At 41.7% G+C, this 27402-nt stretch overlaps 1 protein-coding gene and 1 long non-coding RNA gene across 6 annotated transcripts; one reads left to right on the top strand and one right to left on the bottom strand.

Moving 5' to 3' along the window:
* Window positions 1-1753: 1753 nt before the first annotated feature.
* Window positions 1754-12415, top strand: LOC118400468 (uncharacterized). The gene is made up of 3 exons (XR_004829019.2): window positions 1754-1869; window positions 2022-2071; window positions 12317-12415. It is a non-coding gene; the product is annotated as an uncharacterized LOC118400468 (long non-coding RNA).
* LOC118400467 (sodium- and chloride-dependent GABA transporter 2-like) lies at window positions 4083-26730 on the bottom strand. 5 transcript variants are annotated; one of them, XM_035797368.2, is made up of 14 exons: window positions 26297-26730; window positions 24640-24774; window positions 16262-16402; window positions 14540-14630; window positions 14175-14307; window positions 13798-13932; window positions 13434-13537; window positions 12821-12945; window positions 12296-12408; window positions 12062-12199; window positions 10117-10219; window positions 8421-8521; window positions 8117-8287; window positions 4083-7852 (listed from the first exon to the last, which is right to left on the bottom strand). In XM_035797368.2, the coding sequence occupies exons 1-14, from the start codon at window positions 26655-26657 to the stop codon at window positions 7733-7735; spliced, it is 1971 nt and encodes a 656-aa protein (XP_035653261.2). In that variant the 5' UTR covers window positions 26658-26730; the 3' UTR covers window positions 4083-7732. The 5 variants fall into 5 exon arrangements, with proteins under 5 accessions (XP_035653261.2, XP_035653263.2, XP_035653266.2 ...); XM_035797370.2 differs by lacking the exons at window positions 24640-24774; window positions 26297-26730 and adding an exon at window positions 17710-18073; XM_035797373.2 differs by lacking the exons at window positions 24640-24774; window positions 26297-26730 and adding an exon at window positions 17234-17381.
* Between the last annotated feature and the right edge of the window lie 672 nt (window positions 26731-27402).

The following is a 27402-nucleotide window of genomic DNA, read 5'->3' on the forward strand; positions in this document are numbered from 1 at the left end:
CCAATGGATGTGATGTGAGGGTAGGACTCCTCCACTTTAGACCAAGCAGCCTTCATGTTCGCAGCATTGTCTGTCACCAGTGCAAACACGTTCTGTGGTCCAAGGTCATTGATGACTGCCTTCAGCTCATCTGCAATGTAGACACTGGTGTGTCTGATGTCCCTTGTGTCTGTGCTCTTGTAGAATACTGGTTTAGGGGTGACGATGATGTAGTTAATTATTCCTTGCCCACGAACATTCGAACACCCATCAGAGATGATTGCAATACAGTCTGCTGTCTCTATGATTTGCTTGACCTTCACTTGAACTCTGTTGAACTCTGCATCCAGCAAATGAGTAGACAAAGCATCTCTGGTTGGAGGGGTGTATGCTGGGCGAAGAACATTCTGAAATCTCTTCCAATACACATTGCCTGTGAGCATCAGAGATGAACCTGTTGCATACACAGCTCGAGCAAGACATTCATCAGCATTTCTCTGACTACGTTCCTCCATTGAGTAAAAAAAAACGTTGCAATTGATAAGGTGTCTGATTCATCATTTTCACCTCGAATAGAAGTAGAGGGACTTTTGTCATAGGTTGCTTGTTGTGAGTGCTGAGGGAGCATGTAGTCCTTGGCTCAGACAGTTCAGTAGTGTGGGCTCAATAGCATCTCATTAGTGTGCAATATCTTGAGAATCAGCTGTACATGTGATGGAAGAATACACTGTGCATGCAGAGGGTTGCAATTCCATTGAATTGGGGATAGTTTAACCAAAATATGCCACAAGACCTGCCTTATGTGCATCCCACAAAAAAAGGTTCACTGTTATAAGCTAACTTTTTTGATGAATTTAAGCAAAAGTCCCAAAACTTCCCATGGAAAATGTATAGAAAAATTCAGGAAATTCACTGGAAAGTTTCCAACCCTTTGTAACCCTGGTCAGGGATACATGTGTAATATTACGTGTGCCATGACTTCATTTGTTGTATTTTCTTTCTGTCAGATAAATGGAAAGGAACTTGATTCTTCCTACATTTACCACTGACATTTAAAAAAGCATTGGATTAGTGTAAACATGGGTAAGAGTTTTTTATAAATAGTATATTTATTGCACCAGTCTAGGCACTTATTCTTTAATCCAAGTCACATTAGGATTGATTTATAAATTAAACCTAACCAAACCTATTGGCCAAATGCCTGTGTTAGCATGGGCAGTGCCATTGAGGACTTTTGCCATTTTGATTTAGTCAGCTTGGTTGTCTTGCACTCTTCGCGACTGTTGATGTGTGTGGACCATGATAATTCCTTAGTGATGTGGACACAGAGGAACTTGAAACTCTTGACCTGTTCCACAACAACCCTGTCGATGTGGATGGGGACGTGCTTAGCCCTCTGTTTCCAATAGTCCACGATCAGCTCCTTTGTCTTGCTGACGTTGAGGTAGAGGCTGTTGTCCTGGCACTACACTGCCAGGTCTCTGACCTCCTACCTGTAGGCTGTCTCATCGTCGTCAGTGATCGGCCTACCATCGTCACTAACTTAATGATGGTGTTGGAGTCGTGCGTAGCCACACAGTTGTGGGTGAACATGGAGTACAGGAGGGGACGAAGCACGAACCCCTGAGGGGCCCATGTGTTGAGGGTCAGCGTTGCGGATGTGTTGTTGCCTACCCCCACCCCCTGGAAGTGGCCCGTCAGGAAGTCAAGAACACCTAGCTTCACCGTCTAAGTTAACTAGCTAGTTAACTAGCAGGCTAGACTGTTGGTTTATAAAAGCCAAAGAAAGCTTAACTTGGTTTTATGAACTCCTCATGCATTTAAATGGATAGACAAATAGACTGCTAATTTAGCCCTGTAGCCAGGCTAATGTTACTAGCTAAATAACAGGTATTGTATACATTTTAAACTTGCCCAAGACAGTCTACAGAATTTTCCATTTAAACTAATTCAGCCAATTTATTCATTACTAAATGTACTGTAGCTAACATTTGATGGTTAATCCAGAGATTCTTAACTTTGTGTTAACTTTGCCTCGGCAGTCTCATCCAAATCACCATGGCCCTGATGAGTGACGTGAAGCTTGAGACAGGTATTTGTAGTTCCGTATGATATTAGCAGGTAATTAGCATTTCATTTGGGGGGATAAATACTGGCGAATATATTGATTAAAGTCACATTGTCTGAGAGAGATTTCGACAGTTATCAAAATGTCACACCTGGGTAACCCTACACGAAACATTAATGTGAAAAATAATGAAAAATTAATGGCGTAATAATGATTGGAACCATTTCGATGCTTGACTGCTAGGTATTATGACTATAGCCAATTTGACTTTGTGACTGTGGTAACTAGTGGAAACTGTTAGCAGGATCACAACTTCAACTACTACTCACCGGCTCCCGCTGTTCATTGCATAGCATACCAAGTGCCAAACTTGCATGCCAATTTGGCAAAGGGCCAAATTCACAGAACTGTTTTGTAACACAACCTTTGAAATCTGCCAATTGAGGAGGATTTTATGGATCCTATATTTCTCCATAGTCTCGTGTTCCAACCTGGACTCGTAAATCCGGAACATTCCAAGTAGTATGATATGTTACGTTTTGTATGGCATGTATTAATTTGTGGATTTCCATCATCCATTTCGCATGATATGTTACAAATTACAAGTCATCCAATATGTTACGAATTTGCTAAATGTTTGATATGTTACAAATTCCAATTTGTTGTGACTAACGTTAGCTAGGGGGCTAACATTAGCTAGGCTAGGAGTTAAGGTTAGAGTTAGGTTACAGGGTTAAGGGAAGGGTTTAGCCAACAAGCCAAGTAGTTGCAACGTAGCTAGAAAGTAGTAAGTAGTTGCAAGTTGTTAATTAGATAAAATTGTCCGTGATGGGATTGGAACATGCAACCTTTGGGTTGCTAGACGTTCGTGTTTTTGCCTTATGTAACCTTCTGTCTTACGTAACCATACCAAATGTAATATATCATACTAATTTGAGTGTCCAGTATTTACGTTTACTGTGTTACGCTTAGTGTAGGAGAGCAGGCTGCATTTTCACAACTTGGTCAAACACATTATTTTCAACTATCATTTTTAGCATCCAATTTGTAAGCAAATTTGAATCAGTTACAATAAGGAAGTAATATCCAAGACAAAATCACTGCCATATCTGTAACATTGTAAGTAATCATGATGAATCTGAAGAAGAGTTTCTCCATGAGCAAGCAAATATTTAAATAACTGAATTAAGTGTTGACAGGCTTTGGGACAGAGTAGAAAGAAGAAGTTGGAAGTTATTTTTTTACAGCCTTCAGTCGATTTTACATGACTCAATCAGGCCAGGAAATGAAACATAACTGCTTTCACAAAAAACATCACTTAACATTTTCATGGGGCTGTACTACACAGATTCAACATTAAACACAAATCCATGTCTCAGTCAAATAACCGTCATATCCTTCCATATTTGTGGCCCCTCACGGTTTTCCCTGACAATACTGTTTTCTGTAACCTTAGCTGTTCTCCCTGACATTAGCTGTTCTCTGAGAGATATAGCAGTGCAGCACTGTTTACACCAAACTCACTCAGCTGAGAAAAGTGTTGTCTTCATCTTTCCAGTTGAGCCAACTAATTTTTTTGGTTTAAGTCCACCAGACCAGAAAATATAAAGCATTTCCCTTTGTCCTCAAGCAGAGGGCTGGATCAAGGTTGGGGTATGACAGCCTACCCAGGCCAAACCCTAATGACGCAGGGCCAATTGTGCGCCACCTTATGGGAATCCCAATCACGGACGGTTGTGATACAGCCTGGAATCAAACCAGGGTCTGTAGTGATGCCTCTAGCACTGAAATGCAGTGCCTGAGACCGCTGCGCCACTCGGGAGCCCAAAATTCAGGAAGCAAACTGAAATTAAAAAGCTTAAAAGAAGAAGCTATTTATGTCAAAAGTTTTTACATTTTTGGATTCTCAATTCAAATCACATCATGAATTGAGTCTTCAATTTGAATTGACCCCAACCCTGGTCTGTGTCACATATTGTAGGCTATATGATACATAGGTCTACATACCACCAGTAAGGAGTAACGATGAACAGTATTTTGTTTTAAAGTGTTTTATTACATAAAGGTTAATGCAAATCATAAAAAACAGTATTAGTTAAAATAGTACATTTCCACATTGATAGTAGATATGACATACACTGAGTGTACAAAACATTAGGAACACCTGCTCTTTCCATGCAGACTGACCAGGTGAATCCAGGCCAGTGATGTCACCTGTTAAATTGACTTCAATCAGTGTAGATGAAGGGGAAGAGACAGATTAACGAAGGATTTTTATGCCTTGAGACAATTGAGACATGGATTGTAGGTGTGCCATTCAGATGGTGAATTGAACGAAATACGAAGTATCAAATCAAGCTATTTATACAGCACATTTCAGACATAGAACGCAAAGTGCTTCACAGGAAAAAAATTCAAACTATGAAAATAAAAACATAAATATTTAGTACACAAACATGAGGATAAAATAAAATAAAAATAATAAAAAACTGAATGACTTAAAAGCACCCTAAGGAAAAGCAAAGCTAAAATGGTGTGTTTAAAGATCTCTTTTAAATATGTCCACAGTTTTGGCACCCCTCAGGTTCTCTGGCAGACTGTATGCTCTCCATCCAGTCTTGGTCAGTACCCGTGCTGCAGCGTTCTGTATGTTCCACAGTTGACCAATGGCTTTCTTGGGTAGACCAGACAGGAGAGCATTACAGTATTCAAGCCTGCTTGTAATAAAAGCATGGATGAGTCTCTCTGTATCAGCTGGAAATAGAAAAAGCCACACTGTGGCAATGTTCCTCAGGTGGTAAAAAGTGATTTGTCACATTTCTAATGACTGGAAATTGAGTTCAGAATCTAAAACGACACCTTCGTTTTTCACCTGGTGTTTTGTCTTTATTGCCCGTGAATTCAAATGTGAGGTCAGATTCTCTCTCTGTGCTTTGGCTCCAACAATAAGTACCTCGGTCTTGTATTGATTTAGCTGGAGGAAGTTGTGAGCCATCCAAGTATTTAAATCACTAATAAAGTCTAATAATTTATCCGTGGAGCTAAAATCCTCCGGGTGACACAGGAATATAAAGTTGTGTATCGTCTGTGTAGTAATGCGAATCAATGCTGTACTTTCTGATACCGCTGGAAAGGGGTAACATATATAAACTGAACAGTACCAGACCAAAAATCGAAGATTGTGGAATGCCACATGTAATATGTATTTGCTCTGAGTTATGTTCACCAAGGGTGACAAAAAATTAAATAGGTCCTAAACCAATTTAGAAATGGACTGGAGAGGCCAACCCACCTCGCCTGTCTGTCCAGGACATCAGGGTGGACAACAGTGTCGAATGCAGCCCTTAAATCCAAGAGTACAAGGACAGTGAGCTGTTTGGCATCCGTGTTGGCTCTAAGCTCATTTACCACTTTAACTAAGGCGGTGCGGTCTCTGTGCTGTGGTGGGCATGAAAACCAGATTGGAGTTTTTCAAAAATACTGTTGGCACTTTAAAAAAATAATTTAGCTGTTTGAAAACCCATTTCTCCTGAATTTTAGATTGGAGATTGGCTGATATTTGTTAAGAGCTGATGATTCTAGATTACTTTCCTTCAGAAGGGGTTTCACCATAACAGTTTTTAGTGTATTAGGGAAAGTGCCTGTGTACATGTTAATCACTTGATTAACAATAGCTTGCACTTCTTCAGATATGCAATTAAAAACTGTTTTGAAGGTGGTGGGGATAGGATTGAGAAGGCAGGTAGAAGGCTTAAATTGTGATATCACTTTCTTGAGCATGTCAGTGTCAACCAGAGAAAATACATGCGTAGTGTCTTTGCATGGTAGGCCTGGGCACATACACTTCTCATCAGGTCTTGCTTGACTGATACCCAGGCTAATGTTTTCTCTCTGAAATATGCCACAAACTCATCACATTTAGATGTGGAGTTCACATAGATTTGCGGGTATGGTAGTAGGTGCCAGGCACACAGGTTTGAGTGTGTCAAGAACTGCAACGCTGCTGGGTTTTTCACACTCAGCAGTTTTCCTTGTGTATCAAGAATGGTCAACCATACAAAGGACATCCAGCCAACTTAACAACTGTACGAAGCATTGGAGTCAACATGGGCCAGCATTCCTGTGTAACGCTTTCAACACCTTGTAAAGTCCACGCCCCAAAAGCTTGCACCTGTTCTTAGGGCAAAAGGGGTGCAACTCAATATTAGGAAGGTGTTCCTAATGTTTTGTACACTGTATATACACAATGTCCAAGGTGTACTTGTTGACTTTCTAAAAAATACATACAAATCTTCCACAGCAGAGTATTTTATCGCAAGACCAACAGTTTACCAAGATAGGTTGTGTCTACACTTGACTTCTATCAGAATACAAGATAGCATTGAAAAGATGGGTTTAGACGCACAAAAGTCGCTTTGTGGTCTGATTGTGTTCAGATGTGTCTGACCACTTTAGGTGGTCAGGGATGCATTGTCTACGGATTTCTCCTCAGTCTAGACACAATAAGGCTACCGAAAGCACATACAGTGGGCAGCGTCATCAGCACTCCTCCCACAAGTCTCCATAAAACTTGCGTTTTGGGAAAGAGGCACCTTTTCATTATAACGTTGGAGGATAAATTAGCCAGCAAGCTAATATTTAGAAATCCTTGGTTTATGTTAGGCTAGTGTTATGCTAACCTGTTTTCAATCCCTTTAGCGTTGCTTGCCAGCTACAGAGGTTAGCTGGCCAGTTAGCTACTGCCATCAGTGGTTATTCTTGACATATTTAGCCTATTCCACCATTTGTAGAATGCATACTGGCATTTGAATACAGCGTGGGAAAAGGGAATCTGGACACGGTAGACAACTAAAATGTAGGTGTATGTAGCTGCATGAACTCTCAAGTTTAGAGACGTCCATAAAGACATCAGAAATGGCTTTGGAGTTTACCAGTAGACTGCAATGCATTATCTTTTCGTGACCTTGTGCACAGGGGTTTATTACACTATTGTTTATAATTCGATCCTGAGGCTGGTCATTTTGGTTCATCAAATAAGAATAGTTAATTACAAAGAGTTCATTAAACGTGTACATGACACTGCAACAAAATTTACCCATGGGGACAATAAAGTCATTAAAGTACAGGGTGTAATGTTAATTTCCCCGGTAAAATAAAAAGGTAAACGTCAATGTCTTGGATTGATTACCTATTGTATACAGAGTGTATACATACAGATTAAGCCTAGACTTGGGCTAAAAAGCATGAAGATTCGCCATTGAAAGTGCTTTTTAGCATAGGACAAGGCTTAGTCTGGGGAACTGGTCAAAAATGTTTAGGTGTTCTAGGTATATCTTATTTATGAATGGTCTACAAATAATTATTTGAATCATCTAAGAAAAATATTTTGCTATGATTTTACACATTATGCTACAAACATTCAGTTAATACAAAATACAAAAATATGAACTATACTGCAATCCAAACACAATACCAATACCTCAAGCACAACTCTGACCAGCTTCAACTGTATTAAACCCACAAAAACCAAAACCCTTACTAAAAAAGAATATAAAGTGACGGTTTCCAAGACACAGATTAAGCCTACACCTGGACTAAAAAGCATGGTAAATAATATTTGGTCCAGGACTAGGCTTAATCTCGGTCTGGGAAACCAGCCCGAAAAGTAATAGCAGAACAGTCAGTCTATAGATTATTGTTGTAGGTCTTCTCATCTTCAGTAACATGGTCCAGAGCATAGAGACCTGCCATCTCCTTCTTCATCATAGGAAGGTCATCTGCTGGCCGACAGACTGTCTGGAGGCGCTGGGGAAGCAAAGAGGTCTCAATATAAGTGTAATCAATTTGCTGCAAAGGTATTCTTCAAAATCTCAGAATAGCTCAGAAACTGTATGCTAGAGTTAAAAGGCCCAAATGAAAGGTCCCAGCATTTCTGACCAGATTAATTTTATTTTATTTAGCCTTTTTAATTTAAAAACTTTTGTTTGTACCTCAATTTAACTTACTTGATGCAATCATACATACTTTTAAATGTCCAAGGAAAACGTTCCATCATATAATGCCACTGACCTGCCAGAAAGTCCCTTTGGCCTGGTACAGTTTGTAGACCATGGTGATGGGGATGAGAGAGAGGGAGGACATAGCCAGGATCCAGCCGAGCCCATAGGCCCACCACGGGTACACATAGGTGTTGTTGAACTTCAGAGGGCTGTACTTCAGCAGCGAGAATACAAAGGTTACCTTGAAGAGATTTTTTTTTTTACAGCAATGTTGTTTCATTATTTCTTGACACTGTATTTAAATGGACAGCACAAAATATTGGAGGCATAACTGCTGTGAAAGAATGATAAAAATGCACTGGTCTTAAACTCACGGTGCCAATAGTTGGAGTAATGTAGAGCCAACAGTACTTCAGCAGGGAGGAGGGCCTGTAGCCAATCATATCCTCAATGTTGTCACAGAAGCGTTCAGCACCTTGGACAGAGACAGTTATGTGACAAAATACTCATGAACAGTCCCTTTAAGGATTTTCAATTACTTTGTATCACTTTTTGCCCATTACAATAACATCAAATTGATCAGAAATACAGTGTAGACATTAATGTTGTAAATGACTATTGTAGCTGGAAACAGCAGATTTTTATGGAATATCTACATATGCGTACAGAGGCCCATTATCAGCAACCATCACTCCTGTGTTCCAATGGCACGTTGTGTTAGCTAATCCAAGTTTAGCATTTTAAAAGCCTTATTGATCATTAGAAAGCCCTATGGCAATTATGTTAGCACAGCTGAAACTGTTGTTATGAATAAAGAAGCAATAAAACTGGCCTTCTTTAGACTAGTTGAGTATCTGGAGCATCATAATTTGTGGGTTCAATTACAGGCTCAAAATGGCCAGAAACAAAGAACTTTCTTCTGAAACTCATCAGTCTTATCTTGCTCTGAGAAATGAAGGCTATTCCATGCTAGAAATTGCCAAGAAACTGAAGATCTCGTACAACGCTGTGTCCTACTCCCTTCACAGAACAGCGCAAACTGTCTCTAACCAGAATAGAAAGAGGAGTGGGAGGCCCCCGTGCAAAACTGAGCAAGAGGACAAGTACATTAGAGTGTCTAGTTTGAGAAACAGACACCTCACATGTCCTCAAAACATCAGTCTCAATGTCAACAGTGAAGAGGTGACTCCGCGATGCTGGCCTTCTAGGCAGAGTTACATAGAAAAAGCCATATGTCAGACTGGCCAATAAAAATAAAAGATGGACAAAAAAACACAAACACTGGACAGAGGAAGATTGGAAAAAAGTGTTATGGACAGTCGAATCTAAGTTTGAGGTGTTCGGATCACAAAGAAGATTATTCATGAGATGCAGAAAAAAATAAAAGATGCTGGAGGAGTGCTTGACGCCATCTGTCAAGCATGGTGGAGACAATGTGATGGTCTGGGCGTGCTTTGGTGGTGGTGGTAAAGTGGTAGATTTGTACAGAGTAAAAGGGATCTTGAAAAAGGAAGGCTATCACTCCATTTTGCAAAGCCATGCTATAACCTGTGGACGGCGCTTAGTTTGGGGCCAATTTCCTCTTACAACAGAATAATGACCCAAAGCACAGCTCCAAACTATGCACAAACTATTTAGGGAAGAAGCAGTCAACTAGTATTCTGTCTATAATGGAGGGGCCAGCATAGTCACCTATTGAGCTGTTGTGGGAGCAGCTTGACCATATGGTACGTAAAAAGTGCCCATCAAGCCAATCCAACTTGTGGGAGGTGGTAATCTCTTCAGATTACCTCAACAAATTGACAACTAGAATGCCAAAGATCTGCAAGGCTATAATTGCTGCAAATTGAGGATTTTTTGATGAAAGCAAAGCTTGAAGGACACAATTATTATTTAAATTAAAAATAATTATTTATAACCTTGTCAACACCTTCACTATATTTCCTATTCATTTTGCAACTCATTTCATGTATGTTTTCATGGAAAACAAGGACATTTCCAAGTGACGCCAAACTTTTGAACAGTAGTGTATGTTTTCCCATGATTACATAGTGTAATGTCTATTCTTACCATATATCCATCCAATACTGAGTGACTGGCATATGGAGAGGAGCAGCAGAGTGGTACCACTGCACACATAATGATCAAACAGCTGGATGATGTAGAGGCCACCCTGTGTGAAAATAAAACTTTAATATAAAGTCAAATCAATATTTACAAATTTAGTTATTGTAATAACCAACCATAAATGCCTTGGATCAAAGTAGCTGAGTAAACTACACTGCATCCATACAGTGCATTCGGAAAGTATTCAGACCCCTTGACTTTTTCCACATTTTGTTACGTTACAGCTTTATTCTAAAAATTGATTTAAAAAATGTTACTCAGTACTTTGTTGAAGCACTTTTGGCAGCGATTACAGCCTTGAGACTTCTCGGTATGACGCCATAAGCTTGGCATTACAGCTATTTTCAGGTCTCTCCAGAGATGTTCAATCAGGTTCAAATACGGGCACTGGCTGGACCACTTAAGGACATTCAGAGACTTGTCCCAAAGCCACTCCTGCTTGGCAGTGTACTTAGGGTCGTTGTCCTCTTGAAAGGTGACCCCTCGCCCCAATCTGAGGTCCTGAGCACACTGGAGTAGGTTATGATCAAGGATATCTCTGTACTACTTTCCGTTCATCTTTCCCTCGATCCTGACTAGTCTCCCAGTCCCTGCTGCTGAAAAACATCATGCTGACAGTGCCACCACCATGCTTCGCCGTAGGGATGCTATCAGGTTTCCTCCACGCTTGGCATTCAGGCTAAAGAGTTCAACCTTGGTTTCATCAGACCAAAGAATCTTGTTTCTCATGGTCTGAGAGTCTTTAGGTGCCTTTTGGCAAACTCCAAGCAGGCTGTCATGTCCCACTTGTTGTTGATTCTTCACAAAAAAATACAGTTTTATATCTTTATGTTTGAAGCCTGAAATGTGGCAAAAGGTCGCAAAGTTCAAGGGGGCCGTATACTTTCGCAAGGCACTGTAGGTATTTGTAGTTGTCCACATATTCAGAACCGTCCAGAGTAGTGATGCCGGACGGGCTGGCAGGTGCAGGCAGCGATCGGTTGAAGAGCATGCATTTAGTTTTACTTGTATTTAAGAGCAGTTGGAGGCCACGGAAGGAGAGTTGTATGGCATTGAAGCTCATCTTGAGGGTTGTTAACACTGTGTCCAAAGAAGGGCCAGAAGTATACAGAATGGTGTTGTCTGCGTAGAGGTGGATCAGAGACTCACCAGCAGCAAGAGCGACATCATTGATATATACGGAGAAGAAAGTCGGCCCAAGAATTGAACCCTGTGGCACCCCCATAGAGACTTCTAGAGGCCCTGACAACAGGCCCTCCGATTTGACACACTGAACTCTGTCAGAAAAGTAGTTGGTGAACCAGGCGAGGCAATCATTTGAGAAACCAAGGCTGTTGAATCTGCCGATGAGGATGTGGTGATTGAGTCGAAAGCCTTGGCCAGGTCAATGAATACGGTTGCACAGTATTGTTTCTTATCGATGGCGGGTAATATATTGTTTAGAACCTTGAGAGTGGCTGAGGTGCACCCATGACCAGCTCTGAAACCATGGCGGAGAAGGTACGGGATGCACCTGAGCTCAATTTTGAGTCTCATAGCAAAGGGTCTGAATACTTATACCCAGGCCCACCCATGGCTGCTCCCCTGCCCAGTCATGTGAAATCCATAGATAAGGGCCTAATGAATTCATTTAAATTGACAGATTGTCTTCTATGAACTAACTTAGTAAAATCTTTGAAATTGTTGCATGTTGCGTTTATATTTTTGCTCAGTATATTTTATGATTTAGTTTTGAAAAAGTGCTGCTTAGATCCAACCTTTTATTGCCATTCTTTTGAAGTTATTTCACTTACCTCACTATAACACTTCACAATTCATGTTCCTGATATTAAGTTTTCAGTTTTAGAGAACCACCTCTACATGTGGTCATACATCAACAACCTCTCACCTCTGTGATCATGATGAGACCGACCAGGTAGCAGCAGCAGCAGATGAGCAGCAGCAGAAGCTCCCTCCGGTAGCCCTTTCTGATGAGGTTGGGATAGAAGTCCGTTACCGAGGTCATAAGGCTCTCAAGGGCGACAAACTGGGGGAAATGAGAGAGAGGGCAAGGTACATAGGAGGGAAAGGTAAAGGGGAGGACACAACAGGGACAGGACACCCAGGTGTGTTGAGCTCTAACCTGGCTATCTACTCCCAACAGGATGATCATGGTGAAGAAGCAGACAGCCCAGAACTGAGGGCAGGGGAGCAGGGACACTGCCTGAGGGTACACTATGAAGACCAGGCCAGGACCTTCAGCAGCACAACAATGAAAAAATTACAGAATATTTGTACCCAAATGCAATCTGAGTGAATTAATTTAACGAGACATTTAGTTATGCATGTCAAAAAAGTAGATTTCATGAGCTGAGACAGTGCTTCTACCAGACAAGGTATAGATGCAGACAAAATGAAGTTCAGAAGAAAGGTGAAGTAGGCACAGATCTCACTAACTAAAGCAGATGGGCCAGCTCTCTCGGATGATTAATGTGCAGGCTGAGAAAATCAGATACTGTTTGTCTTGAACATCATTTTTCTATCTTCGCATCCCGCTCTCTCAGCCATCCACAATGCTGAGCAATTATGTTGTCAGACAGTACTTGGGGTGATCAGTAGGATAATAGGGATTCATACCATTGTAGATTGATGTCCTTTAAAGACTCACCTGACTCAGCAACCACAGAGATGTCCACACCCTGTTCTCCAGCCATATAACCCAGTATGGAGAAAATGGCGAAACCAGACACAAAGCTGGTCCCACTGTTCAACAAGCACAGGTAGAAGGAATCTCTGCAAGGTACAAAACAAGTTTAATGTATAAAGACACCTTCCTCTTTCACATACACTGTTGGCAAGGGTCTAATAAGATTTAAATACATGTTATTAATGTTCAGGGCGATTGAGGTAATGTGTCATGAATCCTCCTGGCGTAGGTGAATAAGCAAACTGTTATTATATGCTCTGAGATCTTGACCTGCAGTGTTTGCCAGATGAAACCCTGAAGGCAGCTTGCTGTTGAAACATTATTAAGTGATAAAAAGGAATGTGTCAGAGCCATGAGAGTATGTGGTTTTTCTTTTCCATGCATCCTACTTCTCCAGCCTGCACCTCACCTAACCAGATGTGCTTTTTCCTGTCTCCAGACTGACTAACTGAAGAGATCTTGTGACCATAGATCCTTCTGGTACTGCTAAATAAGCAAACTATGTGAGATCTTCAATGTGCCAAATTATTACCTCCAATTTTGAATCAAACCCACACACTAGTTGAAGCCTCACTTGTAGCAGTTGTTGTTGTATTTGTTGTAGCTTCCAAGAGAGGTCAGGTAGCCCAGGCATATGGCGTAAGAATAGAATATCTGGGTTCCTGCATCCATCCAAACCTTTTTAACGAACAAACAGACAAAGAAGAGGTAAACTAAAGGCATAAACTGAACATGTTTAAGTAGCACAAGGGAAATGTATATCAGTAAGAAGCGAGACTAAACAAGGATTTAGAGGGCCGGTTTCCTGGACACCAATGAAGCATACTCCTGGACTAAGGATGTTCAATGGAAATACTCAACTTGAAGTGTTTTTTTGTTGTCGTCCAGGACTAGTCTTTATCTGTGTCTGGGAAAATTGTCCATACTACAGATAATACCTGTGGATCAGCTAGGCGTGTAACATTGGGATACAAGTAGTAGAATATGCCATCTTTAGCTCGTGGAAGGGTCACTCCTCGGACAAATAGCACCGCTAGCATTACATAGGGGAAGGTGGCCGTGAAGTAGGCTGCCTATGAATTAGTATTACAGGATTAGTAGAACACAGAAAACACAATATAGCCAAGCATTCCCGGCATCACCATACCAACTATGGGCCCATAATTGCACCAAGTAACTTTAAAGCGACATCAAATAGCTGTCCCTCTGTTTATTTTATGTTTGTTTTGTTACCTCTGAATTCAAGATTGATTGAGATTGGATGATGCATAATTATGAAACTACTGTCTTGACTAATATATGAAATCAAAACCACCTTCCCTGTAGACCTAACTCCTTTCCAGATACAGAAGTAGCAGATGGCCCAGGACAGCAGAAGACACAGAGCCAGCTCCCATCTAATGCCTCCCAATGACTCAATTCCATCTGACATTCTCAGCACTCGCCGGCTGTAAGGAGAAATAGTTGACACAGCAATACAATTGATCACCAAAATAAAATATATTGTACGTAAATGTATTGTAGTCTATTGTATGCTTATAAGAATAATTTCATAATTCCAATAGTTCCTATTAAGAAATAGGACAATAGTGTCTGATTCATTTAGAAATTGAGGAGTCAAGAATCTAATCAGGAACGATGCAGTGGGGTTAAAAACATAGCATTTATAAATAGACTTACTGCCAAAACTCCACAACGGAAGATGACACATTCAGGAGTGGAACAGTCCAATTGGTGCTGGCATTCTTGGTGCCAAATGTCACACAAAAATCTGAAATACATTCAAATCTAGTTGAAACAGGTTATAAAGTCGACAGCTTCAAGTGGATATGCAACCTAATAGACAGATCCTCTTAATGTAATTGACTCAAAAGCAATATGAACCCTTAAAATGTTAAACGCTATTTCTTTCAATCTGAGAAAATGTTTTAAAGAGGTCCGATGACAAGGTAAACACTTTCAAATCAAATCAAAGTTTATTTGTCACGCGCCCTGAATACAACAGGTGTAGAAAATGTTTTAAAGAGGTCCGATGACAAGGTAAACACTTTCAAATCAAATCAAAGTTTATTTGTCACGCGCCCTGAATACAACAGGTGTGAAAGGCTTACTTACAGGCTTACTTACAGGCTCTAAACAATGGTGCGAAAAAATGAAAGAAAAAAAGGTGTGTGTGTGTGTAGGTAAGTAAAGAAATAAAACAACAAAAAGACATTTGAAAAAAGAGTAGCAAGGCTATATACAGACACCTTTTAGTGAGGCTTATTGAGGTAGTGTATACATGTAGGTATCGTTAAAGTGACTATGCATATATGATGAACAGAGAGTAGCGGAAGCGTAAAAAGAGGGGTTGGCGAGACACAATGCAGATAGCCTGGTTAGCCAATGTGCAGATGCACTGGTTGGTCAGGCCAATTTGTTTATTTATTTTTAATTTACCTTTATTTTACTAGGCAAGTCAGTTAAGAACAAATTCTCATTTACAATGACAGCCTATGAACTGCCTTGTTCAGGGGCAGAACGACAGATTTGTACCTTGTCAGCTCGGGGATTTGAACTTGCAACCTTCCAGTTACTAGTCCAACGCTCTAACCACTAGGCTACCCTGCCGCCGTATGTACATGAATGTATAGTTAAAGTGACTATGCATATAAGATAAACAGAGAGTAGCAGCAACATAAAAGAGGGGTTGAGGGGGGGGCACACAATGCAAATCGTCCGGGTAACCATTTGGTTACCTGTTCAGGAGTCTTTTTGTGTGTGTGTATATGTGTGTGAGAGAGAGAGAGGGGGGGTAGAAGGTACCAGACAGCTCTTCTCCCCCATTATTCTCACTGTCTTCAGTATTTGTGCAAACTGTCAGAAGATGTTCACGTGAACACAATGATTGCTCATGATCTCCCCTCACTGAACTACCATGGCTGCAAGCGGTTAGAATTTTTTGTTGTTGATAAGAGTCCAGTTGCTCGATCGAATCCCTGAGCTGACAAGATAAAAATCTGTCTTTCTGCCCCTGAACAAGGCAGTTCATAGGCCGTCATTGTAAATAAGAATTTGTTCTTAACTGACTTGCCTAGTTAAATAAAGGTTCAATAAAAAAAGAGAAAATAACTAGGCTTCAGAGATAGTTGCTCCTATAAAGATTATCGCAACCCAGCAGCTTCGAATACACCGTTTGATAAAACTGCCACCAAGTCAGGGGATTTGGCCATTTGGGGACCTGTTACATTTGTGTTTTTAATTTCAAGAAATTATTAAATAGATATAGGCCATATAAAGTTGTGTTAAAAATCAGTCAGTGGGGACCCCTCAGCCAGCTGGGGTCTGTTTCAGTTGAAACTTATGCACATAGCAGTCCTCCTCTGCACCAAATTTCAGTCAAGTCAACAATATAGTAAATACCTGTGTTCCAAGTATTGTTGCAGTTAGCCCATGGCAGGTCAGCAGTGAAGGATGAGAACAGGTAGAGGAAAGCCCACACCAGAATCACTATGTAGGTACTACATCCATATATAGTGATCACCTGGGCGGCATAGCCCATTCCTGATGAAGACAAGCAAAACATAGCAACATGCTCATAAAAAACTAACACGATTTTTCAAATGACCTTCACTGCAGTTGATTCCCAATGACAGCAGCCCAAAGGCCTGTCCGGCACATAATTGAGTCTTGTCACCTTACTGTCCAAATGCATTGTGTGCAGCCGGCAAAACGTTCATATCCTTTGTAGACCGGTTAGCACCTAAAACATCAGGCGGCATAGGCTTCGATTTCCGTAACTTTATTTCGGACATCCTAACAGGTTATAGTTATACACGTGTCGCGATCAATCAGTTAGCAGGTCGGATATTTCCGAGTTTCCTAGTTCCGACTTGCACTTGAACGCGGCCTTCAGCCAGGGCATTTTCGTCAGTTCGTGCACACATTTTTTTTCTCGAGGCAAGCCAAAGCGTCGTCACTGGTTACCACAGACGAAGTCTAAACCACGCCCATTTCTAAAATGTATCTTCTTAAAATGTTATTTTAAACCTAACCTTAACCACACTGCTAACCTTATGCCTCACCTTAAATTAAGACCAAAAGGCGATTATTTTACGATCTATTCCCCCAAAATGTGTGGCACCGATGAAGGGGCGTAGCTGAAGTCTCCGCCCCTTCGTCGGTGATTGGTCAACAGAAGGGATTATTCAATGAAGTGTTTGTTGTCGTTTAGCGAGAAACGAGAGATACAGTATACTGCACCAAACATCTTAGTTAGATGTCAAATTGCGTGACAAATTGCGTGACTACTCAATAAATCTGTCATTCATTTTTACGTTATGTAAAGGTTATACCACAATTGCTGAATAAAACAATATGAAATCCCACATTTACCTGTAGAAATAAAAAAATTCCCTGTTGATATTGATTTATATAAGCAAATTCATAGTTTCTCATCTTTTGGTTGCTAGACACTCGACCCAGTCGTTCGTTCTTTATGATCCATACTAGCCATGCACGATAGCAATGTTCTTATCCCTTGCTTGCTGCTAACTAGCCAAAGAGCAGCCAGAATACAGAATGAACTGGTGGTAATTGCCGGGTTTGCTTGGCATTGCTAGAAAAGTTGCGTCCTCGTCAGGTCACTCGACACTGTACATTATGACGAAATGGCATTACATATCAAACACTATGCTAGAAGCTAGCAAAATAGTTTTTGTTGCTAGCAAACCTGCCAATATGACAATCAAATTCAAATATCAGTTGCTGAAAACATCTGGTCAAACTAGAAACGTGGAGTATTTAACAGCATAGCGCCACTTGCATCATGTCTGCAGTGGGGACCAGAGAAGTTCATGTTCATCACTCACCATGTTGGGTCATCAGATGGCATCTGAGATGCTCCATAAAAAAATGTCTCTGCAAAAACAATGCCAGCCAAGTTTTTTCCTCATTGGACCTGCGTTTAGGATGTATCCAATTTCAGTTTGTGTGGTTGTTGGTTTAGCTTTCTGAAACTTTGTAGCAAGTACCATCTGCATGTATAGGCGCTTATTGCGTCATGATTGCAAGGTGTCCGATATCTTTTCCAACTGTCCAATTATCTGGCATTACACAACGGGTGGGTCTAATCCTGAAACCGCATTCCAGCCGGTGTCTATTTAATGGAAGCCTCTCAAATGTAATCCAGTTAGAATCAGGAATTCCCCAGGGTAGGTGTTTAGGCCCCTTACTTTTTTTCTACATTTTTACTAACTACATGCCACTGACTTTGAATAAAGCCAGAGTGTCTATGTATGCAGATGACTCAACACTATACACGTCAGCTACTACAGCGACTGAAATGACTGCAACACTCAACAAAGAGCTGCAGTTAGTTTCAGAGTGGGTGGCAAGGAATAAATTAGCCCTAAATACGTTGCCAGACAGTATGGCAATAGAACATTTAGAACAAACAACTGGGTTGTGTCTATAGATACAGATTAAAAAAGACTGAACTGGGTTGCGTCTCTAGCAACCGAATCGACAGAACGAACAACAAATTAATCAAAATGATGTTTCTAATGAAAATATGTAAATCATTATTTGAATATGTTGGTAACCCGTTGTAGAAAAGTGATAATGCACTTGAAGCCAGTGTTTGGAGGATATATTGGCACGGTCTGCCAACAACACCCATGCCAATATATCCTCCAAACACCGGCGTCTCGGACATTATCATTTAATTATTCAACGGTGGGTCTAATCCTGAATGCTGATTTGTTAAAATCGCATTCCAGCCTGTGTCTATTCCACAACATACCACTGGCTACATCTATGATGTCAATATGCCTATTTACTCTGTTCCATCTGACTACGCAATCCACTGTCTCATCAGCCCAGCCACAACCACAGGGCTCTCCAGATGGTGGTGCAGTCTGCCCAATGCCTGCCCTCCCGGACACATACAGCACCCAATGTCACAAGAAGGCCAAAAAGATCATCAAGGACATCAACCACCCGAGCCACTGCCTGTTCACCCTGAAAAACTGGGACCGAGAGACTGAAAAACAGCTTCTATCTCAAGGGCATCAGACTGTTAAATAGCCATCACTAGCCGGCTACCACCCGGTTACTCAACCCTACACCGTAGAGGCTGCTGCCCTATATACATGAAATCACTGGTCACTTTAATAATGGAACATTAGTCACTTTAATAGTGTTTACATACTGCTTTACTCATTTCATATGTATATACTGTATTATATTCTACTGTATTTTAGTCAATGCCACTCCGACATTGCTCGTCCTAATATTTATATATTGCTTAACGTTCTTTTACTTTAGATTTGTGTGTATTATTGTGAATTATTAGATATTACTGCACTGTTGGAGCTGGGAACACAATCATTTCACTACACCCGCAATAACATCTACTAAATATGTGTATGTGACCAATAACATTTGATTCGATTTAATACAGCGCTGTGTTAGGTTAGGGGTGAGAGAACGGACTGATGCAACCTGATTGGCTGAACGCAATACACAACATCTTGAATGAGCATTTAGTCACTGGTGATGTAAAATGTTTTTTCATAATGAAAGTAAGCATATTTTCCCAGTTTTTTTTCTCTCATTTTCTCACAATTAAATATATTTAAGGAGGAAAATGCAGCCTATGCAGCCTGAATGGAGAATGTTTTAGGTATAAACTGGTCCATTAGGGATACAAAACTATTGCCGGCTACATACAATATATTTGGACGGTAAAATGACACGACTCAATATCGCCATCTGCCGGCCTTTGGGCTTCCATGATAGATTTAGTCAGATTAAAGTTACCACAGGGCCACATTCATTCTGAAAATACTGTATGTCTAAGATCCAAATCAATTTATGTTTCAAGTAACCCTTCTGAAGACTGTCTGACTGATTTGCATTTTGGAACACATTTTTTTATTTGTGTGTGTGTGTGTGCTTGCTTCAGCTGTGTGATCATGACATCAATTAATGTGGGACTCAGACTCAGTTGGTAAAAGCATGGCTCTAGTAACAACACCAGGGTCATGAAAGGTTAATTTCCTGCTGCTAAGATGTATGCTATCTCTGTGCAGTTAGACACTTTAGCTAAAAGGATCAGCTAAATGGCATATATTATTATTAATTTTAAAAAGTGAACATTTAATTCAGACACAGTCTTCAGAAAGGGACGCTGTTGTAATATACTGATCACACGGTTACAGACCCTGGAACGGAAACGACTACGAGTAGGAACACAGCACATGAGACAACCATAACAGCAGCAGGACACACACTTCAGGTGTGCAGCTGTGGTTGGGAGAGAGTAACATCGGCAAGGGGGTTAAGGATCCATCAAGGGAGGAAAAGGTGCTTGGGAGAGCAGAGACAGGGACCTCGCATTGACCAGTACTTCTTACGAAGCAGCCAGTCAAATCAGTCGAATGAAGCACAGCGACGGGACGCAAACCAAAGTTCGCAGAGCATCAGCACCCCTGTAACTGAGGAGGATAACACAAGCACAGAAATGCCGGTGGATGAACTCACCTAACCACAGAGACCTCTAAAAGAGGAAAAGATCAAAGGGCACAGACCGAGTGTGAAGTGGCCCAAAGCTGTTGAAAAGAGAGAGTGGGAAACAATCAACAACGACCTGACAAAAATCTTGGAACAACAGGTAGGAACAGCAGAGAAAAAGCTTGAAAGGATGGGAGACATTATCTACCACTACGGAGAAGAGCGCTTTGGAGTAAACGAAAGGAGAAGTGGCAAGACACCACCCCCGCCAGCCAAATCTAGGAGACAGCAGGAGATCGAGATACTTGTCAGAGAGAGAAGGCAGCTGAGGAAGCAGTGGAAGAAGGCCTCCGATGCAGAGAGAGAAGGTCTCATGCTACTCAAAGCAGACATTAAATGTCGGCTGGCAACCTTGCGAAGAGCGGAAAACTTAAGGAAACTTCATAGGAAGAAGGTACACTCAAGAACACGGTTCTATAAAAACCCCTTTAAGTTTGTCAAAGATCTCTTCGCAAAGGAAAAGTGCGGAATCCTAAAAACTCCAAAGCCTGAACTGGAAGAACATCTGGAAAATGTCCACCAGGACATGAAAAGGCATGAGCAGATAGTCATCCCACATGACATCCCACCTATTCAACCACCAGAATTCAATCTGGACACTGACCCTCCAAAATGGAGGGAAGTAGAGAACGTTGTCCGAAGAGCAAGAGCGGCCTCTGCTCCTGGGCCTAATGGAGTACCATACAAGCTCTACAAGAACGCCCCGGATGTTCTACGCTTTCTTTGGAGGCTCATGAGGATAGTGTGGCAGAAGGAAATAATACCAAAGGCATGGCGAAGGGCTGGTGGTGTGCTAATCCCGAAAGAGAAGGATGCGACAGACATCAGTCAATTCCGGCCAATCTCCCTTCTCAACGTCGAAGGGAAGATCTTTTTCAGTATAATAGCACAGAGGTTGTCCACTTATCTGGAAAGGAACAAGTACATTGATACATCTGTACAGAAAGCAGGCATTCCTGGTTTCTCTGGTTGCCTGGAACATACTAGTATGATTTGGCACCAGATCCAAACAGCTAAGAAGGACAAGAGAGACCTCTATGTCATCTTCCTTGACCTGGCCAAAGCCTTTGGCTCAGTTCCCCATGAACTCCTCTGGGAATCCTTCAACATTTTCCACGTACCAGAACCCATCACTACACTGACTGGTAAAGGCCTATTTCCAAGACTTGCAATTGTGTTTCGCAACACCTGACTTCACAACAACATGGCAGCGCTTGGAAGTAGGCATAATGGCAGGCTGTACAATTTCTCCTCTGGCCTTCACTATGGCCATGGAAGTCATCATCAGGGCATCGAGATGGGTGGTCGGCGGTGAGAGAACTAAGGAAGGGCTCCGTCTCCCATGTATCCAAGCATACATGGATGACATGACTATACTGACCACCACTGCAGCCTGCACCAGGCGGCTACTTGCAAAACTGCAGGATAACATCAAGTGGGCCCGGATGAAAATCAAGCCAAGCAAATCTCGAAGCATCTCCATAGTCAAGGGACAGCTTAAAGATGTGAGGTTCTGCATTGGAGATGACCCGATACCAACGGTATCTGAGCAACCCATCAAGAGCCTGGGTAGATGGTACAACGAAAGCCTCCGGGATAAAGATCAAGTGCAGCAAGTAAGGCAGGACATCGCCGACGGTCTTGAGAACATCAACAAGACCCTACTGCCTGGGAGGCTCAAGCTTTGGTGCCTACAGTTTGGACTTCTCCCCGGGTAATGTGGCCACTCACCGTCTATGAGGTCCCAATAACAACAGTGGGAGAAGATGGAGCGAACCATTACCTCATACGTGAAGAAATGGCTGGGTGTCCCACGATGCCTGAGTAACATCGGCCTCTATGGCAAAGGGGTCCTTGAACTACCTCTTACAAGTCTAACGGAGGAGTACAAGTGCTCTAAAGTAAGACTTCAGATGACATTGAAGGACTCCAAAGACCAGACCATTAGCAAGGCTGCACCTCTTCTACAAACTGGACGGAAATGGACATCATCCAAGGCTGTGCAGCAAGCAACATCAGCCCTGAGACACCAAGACATTGTGGGGAATATCCAGCATGGAAGAGGAGGCTTTGGCCTGGCAGCAAGCAAACCAACGTTCCATAAGGCAACAACATCTGAACGCAGGAAGCTGGTGGTCGAGGAGGTGCGCAGACAGGAGGAGACTGCAAGAAGTGCAAAGGCTGTCTCTCTTGCTAAACAAGGGCAATGGACGCGGTGGGAAGGCCTGGAGAGGAGAAAGATCAACTGGAGTGAGCTTTGGCAAATGGAGGCAAGCAACATCAGCTTCATCATAAGAGCTGTTTATGATGTGCTGCCATCACCAAAAAATCTACATCAATGGTATGGCGAGGACTCGACCTGCCCCCTCTGCCCAGCTCCAGCGACTCTCAGGCATATAATGACAGGTTGCAAGACCAGCCTCTCACAAGGCCGCTACACCTGGAGGCACAATCAGGTCCTCAAGAGCCTGGCTGCAGCACTTGAGACCAAGAGGAGTGCAACCAATTCATTACCTCCAAAAACAAGCAATCCCGTCAAAACAACAACATTCATCCGGGAGGGACAGAAAAGGCCAAAGTATCCTCCTACAAAGCCAGAAACTGGACACCTAGCCATGGCCCGGGACTGGAAGATGCTTGTCGATATTGGCCAGCAACTCAGTTTTCCACCTGAGGTTGCTTCTACCAACCTTAGGCAAGCCTTCACGAAAGGCTGTGTACATCATAGAGCTCACAGTCCCGTGAGAAAACTCTGTTGAAGAGGCCTACGAGCGTAAGAAACTGCGTTACACAGAGTTGGCAGCAGACGCAACTCAGCGTAGCTGGAATGCAAAGGTCTGGCCAGTTGAAGTGGGATGCAGAGGATTCGTGGCTTCTTCCATCATCAGGTTGCTGAAAGAACTTGGAATCCATGGACAGGCTCTGCGGCAGACCGTCAGGGCAGTTTCTCAAGCAGCTGAAAGAGGCAGCCAGTGGATCTGGATCAAACGGAAGGACCCTTGCTTGGCTATAACTTCATGACCCCCCACCCCCACCTGAGAACCCAATTGAGATCCCTCCAACTTGAGGAGGGCATATGAGGTATGCGGTCAGCTGTATGGCTGCCTCAGGGAAGAGGACGCCCCTGCCTTGCATAGTCCCGTGGGACATCTTAATTGGGCATGGGACACAAGCTAAGGCTTGATTACCCTTTAGCTGGCTACCTTTGATGAGGGTGTTTAGTGATTAAAGGCCGAAACACCCACTGATTCGAAGGCACACTACTGAGGATGTGTCCCAAAATTGACATCTTACCCCAGTCTAAGAAATAAACCTCCCATGCCACTCTGTCAACATCACGCCAAATCTCATGTGAGTGCATTCCATCTATTGGCACAATGGACAGTTTTTAACATCTCGTCCCGTGTTTTATGATTCTTTAGTTGGATATACACTACCGGTCAAAGGTTTTAGAACACATACTCATTTAAGGGTTTTTCTTTATTTTTGCTATTTTCTACATTGTCTAATAATAGTGAAGACATCAAAACTATGAAATAACACATGAAATCATTTAGTAACCAAAAAAGTGTTAAACAAATCAAAATATATTTTATATTTGAGATTCTTCAAATAGCCAGCTTCATACACTCTTGGCATTCTTTCAACCAGCTCCCTGAGGTAGTCACCTGGAATGTATTTCAATTAACAGGTGTGCCTTCTTAAAAGTTAATCATGATTCCATATGTGTTATTTCACAGTTTTGATGTCATCACTATTATTCTACAATGTAGAAAATAGTCCAAATAAAGAAAAACCCTTGAATGAGTATGTGTTTTAAAACTTTTGAACGGTAATAAATGGGGGCCCTATGTAACTGCACAAAAATCTTAATGAATGAAGATCACAAAGCAACTATTTGTTTCGTGTCTCAGCACGAATAAGGAACCACACCTACTCATTCTACTCTAAGTCTCACTCTACTATTCATTGCAAAGTGGTTTATTCTGTTTACTTCATTATGGTTTATACTTTACATAATGATGTGCCATAATCTTTCAACTTTACTGTGCTGTAGCAAGACCATGCAAGACATCTACATTATGAAATGCGGAAAGCACATAAAGGCTCAGGCTCATCCTACGAGAGAATTTGTCACAATGAAAACAATGAAGCCTACCTGGGCTGCAGCAAAGGCATTTGAAAACATAACTTTTAAGTGCACAGAACTATACAGCAATATTCACCCTCAAACAGCGGGCAGATTTTCCTCCAGCAGGTGATGCCCCCCTGGCTGGTGTACTGTCCCAGAGCCGTCTCCAGGATGAACAGAGGGATGCCACAGGTCACCAGGTACAGGATGTACGGGATGAAGAACACACCTACAGTACAGGAAGGAGTCACACATATTAGGACTGCTTTGATGTTAATCTATGTTCAAACTATGTTCAAACTAGCCTTCAGTTGACAATATCTTGTGACAGCTGTTTTGGTTCTGGGTGCTGAGATTAAGTTGACACTGACAGTATGCATAAGTCTTTGTATCTTTCATCATTATACATCTGAACCAACCAATTTATTTTCATGCCACTTTAAATTTCAATTTGTCTCATGGATCACACCCTCACAATATACCCAGTTTTAGAAATCAAATTCCTGTTGCCTGCGACAGATTACTTTTCAACCTCCATCACTACTGTGCAAACCAAACACACCCCTGAAAGTGCAGTGTGGACCCCCACCCCAACAAAAAATCCTCTTTAAATTGTTACCATGCAAGGTGAATTAATGTATACTTACTTATCTGAAAGGAATGGGAATGCAAAGCCAACACAATGGCCATGGGGTCAGACGGTATGAGTTTTCAGGGGGTTCAACTACAGTATTTGGATGCAGCTTTGTTTCTTTGTGTCATTTAAATGAGCTTTATGCTAAACCACAAACCAATCCTTCTCTTTTCTCTTTTTGCCTGAACTGACCAGGCAGCAAATCAACCATGCATTTATAAACAAGACAGAGAGACTTGGATAAAATAATAGGATAATTTCATCATATGCTCTCACAACCAAACTTTTTATTAAAAGAGAACAAATTTGGAAACTTCAATGTAATGTTATTAGGAGTGGAAAGTGTGTTATATAACATTATATTTTCTAGTATCTATTGTAGAATCACATACAAGTTAAGCATGTAGTATACACTGAGTATACAAAACAATAGGAACACCTTCCTAATATTGAGTTGCACCCCCCTTTTGCCCTCAGAACAGCATCAATTCGCCGGGGTATCATCTACACAATGTGTCGAAAGAGTTCCACAGAGATGCTGACCCATGTGGGGGCATGATATTTGTGCGTCTGTAACTTTCTCATTAAGCATTATTCACGATCCATTCAGTATTATCCGTAATCATGGTAGTATCCACATTAATATAGAAGTGTTTAGAAACATGTTCTATTCTTATTTACAATAAAAAGGACTCCAGAATTATACAAATATATTATTTACCATGAATTTCTATTGGGCACAAAATAATCTGAAACAAAGCCAAAACAAATAGCAAATGCATCCAACATGTTTGTAGAGTCAGCTTGACGTACTCATTGCATGCTAGGAATATGGGACCAAATACTAAACTTTTGACTACTTTAATACACATGTAAGTAACTTTTGGTCCCCTAAAATGGTGGGACTATGAACAAAAAGTGCTATAGTTTCTAAACGGTTTACCCAATATGAATGAAAATACTCTCAAATTAAATCTGACAGTTTGCACTTTAACCTCATTGTCATTGTATCATTTCAAATCCAAAGTGCTGGAGTGCAGAAACAAACCATTGTCCCAATACTTTTGGAGCTCTCTGTATTTAACCAAAAGACAAAAATAGGACTTTGTTGACTCACCCCCACCGTTCTTGTAACAAAGATAGGGAAATCTCCATATATTTCCAAGTCCAACAATTGCGCCAGCCACAGTTAGAATAAACTCAAATTTGTTCTCCCACTGGCCTCGTTCATTGACCCTCTGTTGGGTAATCTGCATCGGCCCGGGGAGAGTCTCATGCCTGCCTGCCAAGAGAGGTCCTGCCATCCTGCAGTGAGTGAGAGAGAGAGGATCCGAAGGCGAGTACTGCTGGTCGAGTCTGTTGAGTTCCTGCTTGGAGGTCAGTGGTTGGTGCAATTGTCTGCTTCTGCTGGAGCTTTTATGGATAACAGCACTGTCAAGATTCCAGCTGCTTCTGCCTGAAGGGGGACGCAAAAACATGAGGGCTGACAAGTCATTAATTTGCTTGCACGGGATCCAGATATTTGAATGAGAGCTGCACTTTTAGTGTCCAAAAGAATGCCTGCAGGACTGTGATCCTCTCAGCTGGGTTGGGAGAGACTGATGTTTCAGCAGACTACACAGAATAACACATTGTACAATTCCAATATAGGGTAACTGACTTTCAATTCTTGTTGAAACAGGTTAATTTCCTAATTTATACAGTTTACAACTCTCAGTGACATTAAAGGAATTACAGATAATACTGATATTTTGTATTACAGTTAGTGACTTTGATCACTCTGTATAGAAGGAATAATTTTAACAGATTCTGGTCTGGTATACATTCAGAAGAGGGTGCTTATATCTTAGCCTTGGACAACCAGACTATAATAACAAGGCATTGGGCTTATCCTACTACTGTACAAAGTCCTGTGCTCTACAGACATCACAATGTACCGTGTAGACATCACAAAGACTATGTGTTCTATATTTATGCACATGCAGACATAATTAGATCTTTGTATAAGGTTCCTCTATCTTCAAAAGGGACCCCCCCCCCCCCAGGCAATTGTGCATTATCATGCCAATGGCTTCTGGGGTCTGAGTTCATCAAGGGCCTACATCTTGAGGTTCAAGATACCAGCACCATGGGGAGGCCAGCCTGAAATACCATTGGTATTTATATATGTAGGGGTGGGCTGTGAAACTGCAGCTGACCTCAGCTCTGTGAGTAGCAGGCTGG

Source organism: Oncorhynchus keta, chromosome 21 (assembly GCF_023373465.1).
Source record: "Oncorhynchus keta strain PuntledgeMale-10-30-2019 chromosome 21, Oket_V2, whole genome shotgun sequence".
NCBI classification, from domain to species: Eukaryota; Metazoa; Chordata; class Actinopteri; order Salmoniformes; family Salmonidae; genus Oncorhynchus; species Oncorhynchus keta.